The following is a 14,411-nucleotide window of genomic DNA, read 5'->3' as shown; positions in this document are numbered from 1 at the left end:
TCCAGCTATCCTCCAGTTGTCTTTGAAGTGTAAAAGAACACATGAAGATAGATTATTACTCTGGGCTGCTCCAACTCAATGTTCACATACTTTATAACTCTGCTAAGATATCTTGAGGGAAGGCTACTCTTGGTTAATCCTGGCATTAGGAAAAGCTTCCAGAAAAGCACAGGAAAAGGATCCTAAGGTAGAAACAGTGGGTCAAGAGAATAAATTCCCCCGGCTGCCAGCCAACTATGCTGCCATGTTGATAGCAACAATGTCCAGGTGTCCCTCATGTCTCCAGGTCTCCTCTGAGCCGCAGTGAGTTAAGCTGGCCGCACCGTGCTGGTCACACCACCCTGGCTTAGTCCTGTCGGGGCTGCACAGCCACGATGAGCAGTCAGGACCAGATGCAGGCTCCATCAAGCCTCCCCCATCACACCTCGGGGACCCTAAGAAGGGCTTGAGATTTCCCCGAGTAACACATTTACACAGGTCAATGAAAAGTCACAAGCAGGCAAGGCTTCTGTGATTCTGAGAGAGGAAAAAGTCCTCAGAAACAAGCTCAAGGGCTTAATTAGCTGAAGATCACATGCAGTTTATCTTCTCCATAAGCTTTCAGAAGCCCCCTTAGAAATAATAAATGTCTGGCCAGGCACAGTGTCTCACGCCTGTAATCTCAGCACTTTGGGAAGCTAAGGCAGGCGGATCACCTGAGGTCAGGAGTTCGAGACCAGCCTGGCCAACATGGTGAAATCCCATCTCTACTAAAAATACAAAAATTGGCCAGTCGCGGTGGCTCACACCTGTAATCCCAACACTTTGGGAGGCTGAGGCAGGTGGATCACCTGAGGCTGGGAGTTCAAGACCAGCCTGACCAACGTGGAGAAACCCCGTCTCTACTAAAAATACAAACTTAGCTGGGTATGGTGGCATGTGCCTCTAATCCCAGCTACTCAGGAGGCTGAGGCAGGAGAATCGCTTGAACCCGGGAGGTAGAGGTTGCAGTAAGCTGAGATCACGCTATTGCACTCCAGCCTGGGCAACAAGAGCGAAACTCCATCTCAAAAAAAAAAAAAAAAAAAAATTAGCCGGGCTTGGTGGTGGGCGCCTGTAATCCCAGCTACTAGGGAGGCTGAGACAGGAAGAGTCACCTGAACCCGGGAGGCAGAGGTTGCAGTGAGCCGAGATCACACCACTGCACTCCATCCTGGGCAACAAAGAGTGAAATTCCGCCTCAGAAAGAAAAAGAAAAGAAATAATAAATGTCTGCCTGCTGATGAGTCATCATTCCTGTAAGGCCCTGAAGGGTAGATTAACAAGAGCTTTCACTCTATATTCCAATCACCACCTAGAGAGGGCGGGCTCAGCAGCCTAGAGTCGATAGCAGGTGTAGGCCTCAGCTCCTGGTGAGACAGCCCTGAGCCCTAGCGAATGCAGCGGCTGCCATCCCCCGCCTGAAGTTCTAGGAAGACTCCAGGAGAGCCCAGTGGATCCAGAAGACCATCCTGCCTTGGAAGGCGTTTCCAGGAGGCAGCTGTGAACCAGAGGTGATGACACCAACTACCCTCCGTGGGACTCGACTGGAGCCTTGCACACACCACCCAGCTCCCTTCTAGATCAGCTCCCAATTTGCCGTTCTCTAGGGATGGGAAAAGGCAGCAAATGAGGCTGCAGGGATATGGGAAACCATCACACGACGCTGTCCAAAAAAGCCCTCCCCAGGCCAACTGTGCCTTACAATTAAAGGAGAGGAACAGGTGAAATGGCCAAGACATGGGCTGAACTGAGCCAGCTGTAAACCTCCAGGCCTAGCTCCCTTCCCCTACCTCCCTCCCCTGCTCTGCCCCCCAGCCCCGCTGCCAGAAAAGGAGTCAGCAGTAGCAGTTGGGGGCTGATCATGCAGGGGCAGGGAGGGCAATTTTGATTGAGCCAGTGACTTGATCTGCCAAGGAAATTGTTTTATGAATAAAAGTTATCACAGAGGTGACCAGACACAGTGGCTCATGCCTGTGATCCCAACATTTTGGGAGGCTAAGGCATGTGGATCACTTGAGGACAGGAGTTCGAGACCAGCCTGCCAACATGGTCAAAGCCCACCTCTACTAAAAATACAAAAATTAGCCAGGTGTGGTGGCACATGCCTGTAATCCCAGCTACTTGGAAGGCCGAGGCACAAGAATTGCTTGAACCCAGGAGGCAAAGGTTGCAGTGAGCCGAGGTCACACCACTGCACTCTAGACTGGGCCACAGAGACTCTGTCTCAAAAAAAAAAAAAATTTATCATAGAGGGGAAAGGCAACATTGTGAGGTTTTCTCCACCTTTTCTGTATTGGGCCTAAGAGGAGAAATGTCAGAGCATAAGGAGCAAAGTGGCTTGAGGACTTCCTTGAGAAGTAGCAGGCAGCAAGCAAGAGAACAGGGCACCTGCTGAGGCCAGAGCACCACTGGCCGCTACTGTTGGCAACGGAATTTAAATGCCCCGCACCTCACAGCAAGGAGGCCAGACCCACTGCATAGAACCCCAGAGCCCCGGCTGAATCAGGGCACAGTGTTGCACAAATGTCAGCTACTTCCAGGCATGTGTGAATCAATAGGTGGCTTTCAAACCACGGCTGAAAATTCTAGGACATGCTTTTAAATTGCACTGTTCCAGAGACCCGGATATTTGGTTTCCATATATCCAAGGTGAAGCTGAGATTTTCTTGAGAATAGCAAAGAGAACAATGATGAGGAAACGCTAATCATGATTTATACTATATTTAAATACTTTAAAATCTCGTTCTATGTTGTATCAAGTTTATAAAACAAGTATATATTACATGCAATCTATTGGGTAATTTCAATTAAAGGCTTTTTGTTGTTGTTTTTTGTTTGTTTTGAGACAGAGTCTCACTCCGTCACCCAGGCTGGAGTGCAATGGCGAGATCTTGGCTTACTGCAACCTCCCCCTCCCGGGTTCAACGATTCTCCTGCCTCAGCCTCCTGAGTAGCTGGGATTACAGGCACCTGCCACCACGCCTGGCTAATTTTTGTATTTTTAGTAGAGACAGGGTCTCACCATGTTGACCAGGCTGGTCTCGAACTCCTGACCCCACGATCCGCCCATCTTGGCCTCTCAAAGTGCTGGGATTACAGGCGTGAGCCACCACACCTGGCCAAAGGTTTTTTTAATATAGAAAAAGCAGAGCTGATTAGCATGAGTCCTGCTCGTGCCCTTCACAGATCCATGGCCATTGAATAGGCACAGCTGTTGATGTGGGGGCGCTTCTGGAAATAAAACCACAGCTGCTTGGAGGAACTAATTCACCTCTCAAACCTTGGCCTAGAAAATGGAAGCCTGTTAACTAGGAAGCCTGTTAATTGATTTGGGAGGTAAGACGGATAATTAAAGAAACAAGGAAGGATCAGAGCCTGAAGCTGAAGGCACCAGTCTCCAGGAGATCCTCCATGGTGCCAGGAGCCTGGAAAATGTGTGCAACAGTGAGACACCAGCATTGGTGACATCACATAACCCCCACTCCTGGGGAGGTAGGGGGGAGGGTCTAGTCTCTCAACCCCCACCAAGAGAGGACCGGGAGAGCCCTCAGGCATGGAAGCATGACCTTTATGGGGCATTGTCTTCATGGCCTTAGGAATGGCCCACTCTCTTCTAGGAGCCACTGGGAGGGAGGGCACAGACAGGGCTGCCACCCCTGGAAATGCTACCTAAAACCTCGATCTTAGAGGCCTGGGCCCAACCTGCTTTGTACAAGAATGCCAAGAGTGGAGGGCCTCTGAGCTCACCTCACCTGCTGGGCCATCCTGAGGATGGCACAGCCCTCTACCTGGGACATTCGAAATTAGAACCTTACAGGCAGCCAGAGGTTTTTCTAGTGAGGTCTGAAGCAAAAGTACAGGGCACCAGGTAAATGCCGAGTGTATACTCCAAGGGGACCGATAAACATGGCACATCTGAATGTGCCTCTGGAGGAACAAAGACCTATCAGTCTTGATCCTGGAAAAAAGAATATTTTGTTCACCATGTATCCTTAGCACCTAGAACAATGCCTGCACATAGTAAGTTCTCAATGTAAATGGATGAATAAATTTAGAGAGTAATAAAAGGATCCAAGAATTCCTAAGATCATAAACTCCATTAGACCCAGTGGTATTGGTAATGCCTGCCTGCATAACCTCTACCATCCAACACTCCCAACTCCTGAAAAAAACCCTCCAGATTAGCATAGCTTCTTGGTAAAAGTGTGTTTGCTGTGCAAACTTAGCGTTAGACAAATGCAATGGCCTTTCACCCAGTTCCTCAGGAAACTAGAGTGTAATGGTCAAGGCCCCAGGCCGGCACTCTACACCACCAGGGTTCCAATCCCAGCTCTGCTCCATGCTCAGCAGCCTGGGAAAGTCACTTAGCATCTGTGACCTCTGGTTCATCTGCAATATGGGAATGTAGTGTGTCTGCTTCATAGTCTACAGAGAGGGGGCATAACTGAGTTGATACAGGTAAAGTGGTCAGAAAAGTGCCTGGTGCATAGGCAAGTGTGCAAGAAATATTACCCTTTCCACCCCTAGCTCCCTTGGCATAACACAACCATGCGGAGAAGCAAGAACTCAGCACCAGAAAGACCTGGGTTCAAATTCTGCCTTTGCTTCTTACTGATGATGTGACATCAAGTTGTGCAAAGCCCCTGAGTGGCTGTTTCTGGCCATGTTTGTGGGGATCATGGATAATGCGCACGGTGCACCTGGTTCATAGTACTCCCCACCAAGGCAGCCACATGACAATAGAGCCCCGCAGGCATCCACTAAGTAAGTGTCGGTTGATCTGGGGATTGGGGGAAGGGGAGGTATCTCTAAACCAGTTTTGCAGGCAACTTCTTGGAGGACAGCCAATAAGGAACTGGCAAAAGAAGAAAAAAGTGCTCCAAGTTTACATTTGATAAAATCTCACTAGGAATATTATTTATTTGAGATGTTCTTGACATTTCACTTCAATTTTATTCAAATTAGTTGGCCCTGCAGCCCAAGTAAAGTGGAAAAGCACCAGGCAGGGTTGAAGTCTCTGTGTCCTTTCCCTTTCCAGCCCCAGAGATACGAAGGAGCTCTTCCTGGAGTTTGGGGAGCAGAACTCAACTGGAGAAACTGCCTATAATATCTCTTCTTTACTTTTACTGTAAATCCCACTGAAAAATTTAAAGAACTCTAAGTCATTTTAATTCATATGATGGAGAACACCTTAGAAGCATAGATTAATGTGGCCAGTATTTTGAAATCCTTGGATATTTTAATTAAATTTTAGCATTGTTTTCCAAGTTTACAAATGGTTTCTAAAGCAGAATGAACCATTTCACAGCCATGGACTTTGTGACACTGAACATGCAGATTTGTGATGACTGGGGGAGGCTGCCTTCCACAGCATCTCTAAAACACTGAAGGACACAAGGATTGGAGCCAGACGCTGACAGAACTAGAGCCCTCCAGGGCTGCCTGGATCTGCTGACTTAGGACCATCTCCTCCCGAAGTCACTGTGACTGAGTAACACGATTGCAGCAGCAACACTTCACACAGCACACAGAAGAACCAGACTCGGGCTTGGAACACGCAGCTCAACCAAAAGGGAGGGAGATTATTACTTAATCCTTATCACTAAAGTCAAAGGTAAGACTGGCTTGTTACTGCTTGATTCCATGGTAATCAACCATTTGCCCAGCCAGGAACATCCAAAGGTTCAGAAATACATTGAAGAGGTGCTAGTGAGAGCTGCTTTCAAAGGTCACAAATACCTGCCTCTGCTTGCATTCACCGGGGCCTAAACTGGTAAACAGGATGGAACGTGGCTGTCTGCGCTTCTTTTATGCAAACAAAGTTGCAATTTCACTCCTTGGTCATGTGGAGAAGAGAATTCAAGAAACATAAAATAAATCTGGTAAAGTTTCTAAAAGCTTAATGCCAAAAACTGCAAATTGGAAGATAAGCCTAAACGTGTATTAGCTGACGTGTCATTCTAAAATGAAATCTGAAGCTCTTTACTATTTCTTCTGTCAAACAGCTGAGAGGACCCCATATATAAAAGTAACTCTTCTGGACATAATATGAGTCTGATGGGAGGACATTTCCTGCAGCCACTCTTGGGTGCAACATTGTTCTAATATGTAACATGCTAGCCTGGACTCTCTCCCTGCTGATAGCATACAGGCTACTGCTAAGAAATGAAGAACAAAACATGCAAATAAAAGTTTACAAAAAAACGAAAATAAAATAGACCAGGCACAGTGGCTCACACTTGTAAGCCCAGCACTTTGGGAGGCTGAGGTGGGTGGATGAGGAAGTGAGGAGTTCAAGACCAGACTGGCCAACATAGTGAAACCCCGTCTCTACTAAAAATACAAAAATTAGTTGAGTGTGGTGGCAGGAACCTATAATCCCAGCTACCTGGAAGGCTGAGGCAGGAAAATCACCTGAACCTTGGAGGTGGAGGTTGCAGTGAACCGAGATCACACCACAGCCCTCCAGCCTGGGTGACAGAGCTAGACTCTGTCTGAAAAGTAAAGAAATATAGCCTTCAGGAAAACAATGATATTAATAACATTGGTACCCAATTAGTAAACTTAATTGATCCTCCTACGATTCTCTGAGGCTGTCTCCATCTTAACAATTGGAGAAACAGGTTCAGTGATGTCACATCAACAGCCCAATCCTCACAGATGTTGAATGGCAGGGCCAGGAATCTAAGCTTGGCTCCATCTCTCTCCAAAACGTGCTCTGAATCCCTGCACATTCCTGTCTGCTAAACTGGTCCAGATCTCCTCCTCTTTTCTCTGCCTCAGGGCAAGTGTGCCAAAACAGACAGGCAAGTCCAGCTGCAGGCTGGACAGCATCTCCCAACAGATCACCCTCTAACATCTCAAGTTCAGCGTTTCCAAAATGTTGGGATCATCTTCCCTCCTTCCCCAGACTAAAAACCAGCTCCTCCTTGTTTTTGTTTTTGTGTTGCTTTGTTTTGTGGTGGCATGGGCTCTGCTTTCAATTGCTAGGACCAGCGATTTCAGAAACTCCCTCACAGCCCTTCTCATCTAATCCATGCTCAGACTTCTTCCAAATCCTTCCTCTCCCCTCCAAGGCTGCAGCTCTGCTGGCTACTCAACTGACGGCTCCCCCTTGCCACTGGTTTTCCCATATCCTATCTTTCGCTCTTCCGATATACTTCTAGCCACACCTTCTCCAGATTTGTCTCCAATCACGCAACTGCCCCACTCAAAAAACTGTCAAAATCCTTGATCTCTCCCTTTCTATACCCCCAAAAGTGTAAAGTGTTCACCCTTGCCATTTGATGCTTCCCCAATGTACCCACAATTTCACATCCACGAACGCCCTACCATGAGTACTCCATGCTTTGGTCAAATTGAGTGGGCAACTTTTCCAGAAACACTTTCCCACCTCAGGACTCCTCCCCCCGTGACCACCAGCCTGAACTGCGGTCCAGCCGCCGGGCCTTTTGCTTCCCCTGCACGTACCCATTCTTGGCGCTCCACAGTCCTTCACCATGAATCGTATTTTTGGCACCTCTATGAAAGCATCTTTCTTTTTTTTTTGAGACGGAGTCTCCCTATGTCGCCCAGGCTGGAGTGCAGTGGCGCGATCTCGGCTCACCGCAAGCTCCGCCTCCCAGATTCACAACATTCTCCTGCCTCAGCCTCCCAAGTAGCTGGGATTACAGGCGCCCGCCACCACGCCCGGCTAATTTTTTTGTATTTTTTAGTAGAGACGGGGTTTCACCGTGTTGGCCAGGATGGTCTCGATCTCCTGACCTCGTGATCCGCCCAACTCGGCCTCCCAAAGTGCTAGGATTACAGGCGTGAGCCACCGCGAAAGCATCTTTCAGACCGGGCGCAGTGGCTCACGCCTGTAATCCCAGCACTTTGGGAGGCCGGGGCGGGCAGATCACCTGAGGTCAGGAGTTTGAGACCAGCCTGACCAACATGGAGAAACCCCGTCTCTACTGAAAATACAAAAAAATTAGCTGGGCTTGGTGGTGGGCGCCTGTAATCCCAGCTATGGGAGGCTGAGGCAGGAGAATGGCATGAACCCAGGAGGCGGAGGTTGCAGTGAGCTGAGATCGCCCCAGTGCACTCCAGCAAGGGCAACAGAGCGAGACTCCGCCTCAAAAAAAAAAAAAGAAAGAAAGAAAGAAAGAAAAGAAAGAAAGCATCTTTCAAAACCTCTATTGCGTGTTAGAACGATACAAATATTTTTTCCTACAGAGTAAACTCTGTGTTGTTCTCGTCTTCTGGAACTTTGTACATGGTGGATGTTCAGTAATATTTTGTTAATTGAATGAAATCAGTGAATTCTTCAGTCAGTGATTTGGAAATGGATACAAAGGGAAGTCAACTCCACAAAACAAAAAACCTGAAGCCACTGGAGCACCACTTTCTCCCAAAGGAATGCAAACAAAGTGGACAACACTCGAATTTGACATTTGAACCACAACTTCATCAGCTTGACTTCAAGTTGCAGACTGTTCTGATCTGCACAGTTTCTCTCCCAAGAGTGGATGGAGGGAGCCAGAAGCCCAGAGGGAAGGCTCCCAGGGCACATTTGCCCAAAGCAATGACTCCTTGGTATCTAAGCCTGAATTCACATCAAAAATGTCGCCTGGCCAACATGGCTAAACCCTGTCTCTACTAAAAATACAAAAATTAGGCCGGGCGCAGTGGCTCACACTTCTAATCCCAGCACTTTGGGAGGCCGAGGCAGGTGGATCACTTGAGGCCAGTTCGACCCTGGTCAACTTGGCAAAATCCCATCTCTACTAAAAATACAAAAATTAGCCAGGTATGGTAGTGTACGCCTGTAATCTCAGCTACTCGGGAAATTGAGGCAGGAGAATCACTTGAACCAGGGAGGCAGAGGTTGCAGTAAGCTGAGATTGCACCACTGCACACCAGCCTGAGTGAGAGTGAGGCCCTGTCTCAAAAAAAAAAAAAACAAAAAACAGTTAACTAATAGATGAGATTTAGAGTTTGGTGAATTCTAATTGATTTCTAAAAAATAAAGGAAGAGATGTGTAGTGTGGCCAAAAGACCCCCAATCCGGGGTTCCTGAGATCCCGGCCACAGGCCAAGTCATCTCATCTTCCTCGGTCTCAGGGTCCTTTTCTGTATGAGGAGGTGATAGACTAGCTGACTGTTGAGTCTCTTTCAGTCTAAAACTCAATGATTCCATGAACATTTTAACAGGAGCAATGAAAGTGACTACAATAGCAACTTTAGGTTACACCAGGCTCTGTGCTTAAACTCCTGATGTTTCCATAATGATCCTGGGTGAGCTCCCTAAACTGGCTCCAGTGAGGTTCCTGCAAATCTGCAATCACCCCGTCCCTCTGGGTACATGCTCTTCTAGGTCCGGTCTTCAGCACTAACAAGATCTTTGCAGGAATGCTGGTTTTTCTTTCTGGATTTCAATGCCTGGAATGAATGTAGGTTGGGGGCCTGGCTTGAGAATCATGCTACCTGCCTGATGACATGTGATACTGAAAATGGCCAAACACTGAACTTCCCACAAGATCACCTCAGTGTCCAGCATCTAGTCCTGTCAGCTACCCCAACAACCAGGCATGCACACCAGTTCCAAGGGTACAGCACTGTAATACCCAAAGGCTAGTAAAAACCAAAGTGCCCCAAAATAGAGAAAAACTTCAATACCTCATGATGTGTGCAGGGGAGCAGCACACAGCAGTTAAAAGGAGGTAGATGTAGATGTCCCGATATTAATGGATGTTTCTTGAATAATGTTAAATAACAAAGCAAACTACAGAAATGTGTATTGTGATCCCATTTTGTCTGCTATTATAGGCATATGTAAATATGTGTTCATGTGTAAACTTATATGACTGTAAAAGAGTATCCGGAAAAATAAGCAGTAAATTATTTGCAGTGGATACCCCATGGGATATATATGGGGTGGGTTTCACTCTTCCCTTGAATTCTTTTGAATGGTTTAAATTTTTGTCAATGAGTGCAACATAGTATTTCTTTAAAGCCTGGTATTCACAACTATCTAGTATAAAAGTACACATATTGGCCAGGCACAGTGGTTCATACCTGTAATCCCAGCATTTTGGGAGGCCAAGGTGGGCAGATCACTTGAGCCCAGGAATTTGAGACCAGCCTGGGCAACATAACAAAACCCCATCTCTACAAAAACACAAAAATTATCCAGCATGGTGGCACATGCCTGTAGTCCCAGCTACAGGGGAGGCTGAGGTGGGAGCACCAATTCAGCCTGGGAGGTTGAGGCTGCAGTGAGCCATTATCACACCACTGCACTCCAGCCTGGGCAACAGAGTGCGACCCTATCTCAAAATAAATAAATAAATAAAACGCATACCTTATGTAGCCAAAATTAACATGCTTCATCCAGGCCCCACCATCAAAATCTCACTATCCAAGGTCCCACTGTCTAAGGTTACTTAGACAGTGGGACACCTCAAAACACATCTTACATTTCTCAGTCTCTCTAGGGGTGTGAAAGGTACTGACACATTTTTTAAACAATATCAGACATAACAAGCCCTTTTTTTTCTTTTTTTGAGACAGAGTCTTACTCGGTCGCCAGGCTGGAGTAGAGTGGCACGATCTGGGCTCACTGCAACCTCCGCCTCCCGGGTTCAAGCAATTCTCCTGCCTCAGCCTCCCAAGTAGCTGGGATTACAGGTGCCCGCCACCATGCCTGGCTAATTTTTGTGTTTTTAGTAGAGACAAGGTTTCACCATGTTGGCCAGGCTGGTCTCAAACACCTGGACTTTGAGTGATCTACCCGTCTCAGCCTCCCAAAGTGCTGGGATTACAGGTGTGAGCCACCACACCCAGTCGACAAGCCCTCTTTTTAAAATATATCCCTGGTCCTCAAAGGCAGTTAAAGCTGTGAGCCACCTATACTAGCTGTAAATTAAAGCTTAAGATTTCACCTGGGTATGTTTCTAAAATAAGAATCCTTAGGAATGTATTATTAAGAGGGGCCAGAGGCAACAGTAATGGAGTCATCACCTTCCTTAACATGTCTGCTTAATATTCAAAAATAAATGTGATCATACCACTCCTTTACACGAATTACCTCCGCCAGTCCATACTGTGGGACCAAAGCCAGACAGCCTGCCAGTAAGAAAAGGAATCTAGATTGCAGGATGCGTGGCGGAGAAGAGTTTTTAAGAATGGAGAAATGCATTCCAAACCCAAGTAGCAGGGTTGTATTTGTTCAGGTCAGCTCTGAGCATCATGCGTATTTTTTTTTTTTTTTTTTAGACAAAGTCACGCTCTTGTCGCCCAGGCTTGAGTGCAATGACGCGATCTTGGCTCACTGCAACCTCTGCCTCCTGGTTTCAAGCGATTCTCCTTCCTCAGCCTACCGAGTAGCTGGGATTACAGGCGCCTGCCACCACACCCAGCTAATTTTTGTATTTTTAGTAGAGACGGGGTTTCACCATGTTGATCAGGTTGGTCTTGAACTCCTGACCTCAGGCAATCCACCTGTTTCGGCCTCCCAAAGTGCTGGGATGACAGGCTAGAGCCTACGCGCCCAGCCCATCATGTGTCATTTTTATAGTGTGCATAAGTGCGGGGAATGTTAGTAAAGTGTATGGACAATCTGAAAACCCAGTTACACTTCAGTTAAAAGTGTGGATCAGTTAGCTAGAAAATACCTGCGCACGGCGGCTCATGCCTGTAATCCCAGCACTTTGGGAGGCCAAGGCATCACCGGAGGTCGGGAGTTCGAGACCAGCCTGACCAACATGGAGAAACCCCGTTTCTACTAAAAAAAATTACAAAATTAGCTGGGCATGGTGGCACATGCCTGTAATCCCAGCTACTCGGGAGACTGAGGCAGGAGAATCGCTTGAACCTGGGAGGCAGAGGTTGCGGTGAGCCAAGATCACACCATTGCACTCCAGCCTGGGCAACAAGAGCAAAATTCCATCTCAAAAAAAAAAAAAAAGAAAGAAAAGAAAAGAAAAAGAAAATAGCTGTGCACACCAACACAAACGAAAGGATGTTGTGTGACTTACAGAAAACCTCACAAGAAGGGGTCCTTTGAGTCTCCACTCCACTTGTCCCCTTGCTACTCACAATGTGATGAGCAGACAAACAGCATCTGATGGGCAGCACCCACCACAGGAGAACTTCTTAGAAATGCAGAATCTCAGGACCTGTCCCAGAGCTATGGAAGGAGGGCACACATCTTACCAAGATCCCCAAATGATTCCTGTGCCCACTGACGTTCGAGATGCACTCCATAGCGCATTCAGAACCATTCTACAAACCACTTTTGAGCTTTCCACTAATTGGGTAGAGGCTGCACACACCATCATTGCAAATCGATAGGGGTTTTGAAGCCCTGGGTGTTTCCTGTTTCTGGCACAGCATGGCAACTGTCCCAGCAAGGGGCAGCCCACGGGAGCTCCTTTGCACACAAGCCCTGCTGCTCCTAAAGGCTCTGGACACAAAGGAGACCTCCCAGCCTGCTTGCGGGGGCGGGGGACACTCGCTCCTAACAGGTCTTGTTTCAGGTCAGAGATAACTGGATTAGAAACCTGACTTGGGTCCCTAATTGCAGAAAGAGTGAAGGAGGACAAAGAAGAAATGGGGAAGGAAGGCACCTGAGCTAGCACTTTCCTCTCTGAGGCTAGGGCGGGTATGACGGGCAGGCCAGGTGCCCGCACTTGGCCGGCTGAGAGGGGTAAGAGGCAGGCTGCTCAGGGCAGAGGAGAGGAATGCAAGATGGAATCAGGTGTACACCTGCGAGACGGACCCCCAGGTGGGCCCCTCCAAGGTCAAGGGAGGAGATGAGAACTTGAGTGAGGCTGAGCCAGCTTCTGGAGAGAGGGGCTACCAGACAGAGAGCGAGAGAGGCGCTCAGACATCAGACGGACAGACAGAGGCTGACGGCAGGAGGCTCAGAGGGCCCAACGTCAGCCCGCCGGGCAGGCTCCCCAGGCAGACAGACAGGACGGGCCCACCGCCCAAGGCCCGACTCACAGGTGCGCGATTCCCGCCTTGCGCACCGCCGAAGAGATGGCTTTGACTGCTGTGCAGAGTGAGTTGAGCAGCTGGGTCAACTCGCCCGTGCCGCGGGCCTTCCTGCCCTCCTCCATGACGAAGCGGGTCAGGGTGCTGACGTCTGTGTCGAAGGGCGCCTGGTCAGCCATGCTCGAACCGGGCAGAGCGCGGGGCTGCAGGTGCAAGCGGCAGGTGCGGGGCTGCAGGTGCGGGCGGCAAGAGAGGGCAGTAGGCACTGGCCGCAGGTGTGGAGCTGCAGGTGCGGGCGGCAGGTGCGGGCCGCGGGATCTGGCGGGAGGACTGACAGACCGACTGCCGCCCCGAGTGTCCGCAGCGCTCGCGGTGCAACTGGGCCAGGCCAGGCGCCGGCGGGTGAATCGCGGAAACCTTTAGACGCGGGTCGGCCCCCCGCCCCCGGGAACACTCTTGCGCCCCGCCTACCCCGCGGACCAGACCGCGGCTCCGCCTGCTCGGATCTTCAGACAAGGTCGGGGATCCTCCCTGCGGTCTCCCAACCCCCGCCCCCCGACGCGCCCTGCCGCCCCCTAGACTTCCTGGGCTGTCGCCCCCCGCCTCCACACCCCTCCGTGCCCTCCACCCGCACTGTGGAGCGGGACTCGGGCCATCGGACTCTGCCAGAGAGAAAGCTATGACTGTTTCCTCCAAAATCATAAAACGGAAGTTCAGAAAGGTTAAGTAACTTGCTCAATGCCACCAGCTAGGCAGCGAAACCCGCAGCCAGTCCACATGGCCTGGCTTTAGCTCTGCAGCTCCTGCCCCGCGTGGCTGCCTGCCCCCGCCCCCTGCCCAAGCCCCGTCCACTCTGCCTGGCCTGTCACCTGGCCCTTCTGTCCCCGCTAGGAGACACAGAGTCCCCGTTTCTCACCCATCTGAGGGCCCACGTCTGAATCCTTAATCCAGGCCTCTTCTCAAGATTGCTAGAATTCGAGAGCTATTGAGTATTTGAGTTTCCAAGATGTGAGTCTCGCCCGGAAGTTTCCCGGAAAACGGTCGCTGACACAGAGTCCTCGGCTACCACACAAAGGCCAGAGGGCTCCACCGCCCGCATCCTGACCCCCTGGTAGCCACAATGCTGCAACTGATGTGCTGATTCACGGAACAACACCTATTGAGCACCTGCTGTGCTGAACACTGTCCTACCTTCCAGGGGTGGAGCCTGATCAAAACAGACAAAACTCCTGCCCTTTTCGAGTGTACGTTTTCACAGAGAAACAGTAAAAATAAATACATAAACAATAGATTAGTTTGTTACATAAGCCATAAGTACCATAGAGAAAAACGAAATAGAAAAGGAAGACAGGGAATGTGGAGGGGAGAAGAGGGTGAGCAGAGGCCTCAGTAAAAGCTTCTCTGAGAAA

At 49.2% G+C, this 14,411-nt stretch overlaps 1 protein-coding gene across 1 annotated transcript in view; it reads right to left on the bottom strand.

The window, feature by feature from the left end:
- The window catches only part of FBP1 (fructose-bisphosphatase 1), a 37,609-nt gene extending 23,985 nt beyond the window's left edge, over positions 1-13,624 (bottom strand). The window contains exon 1 of the mRNA XM_003811150.5: positions 13,012-13,624. Within this exon, the coding sequence (XP_003811198.1) occupies positions 13,012-13,181 (170 nt within the window). The 5' untranslated portion in view covers positions 13,182-13,624. The remainder of the gene's footprint in view (positions 1-13,011) is intronic.
- Between the last annotated feature and the right edge of the window lie 787 nt (positions 13,625-14,411).

This window comes from Pan paniscus, chromosome 11 (assembly GCF_029289425.2).
Source record: "Pan paniscus chromosome 11, NHGRI_mPanPan1-v2.0_pri, whole genome shotgun sequence".
Classification (NCBI taxonomy): Eukaryota; Metazoa; Chordata; class Mammalia; order Primates; family Hominidae; genus Pan; species Pan paniscus.
The sequence above is the reverse complement of the archived record's forward strand: the minus strand, read 5'-3'. Positions and strand labels throughout refer to the sequence as shown.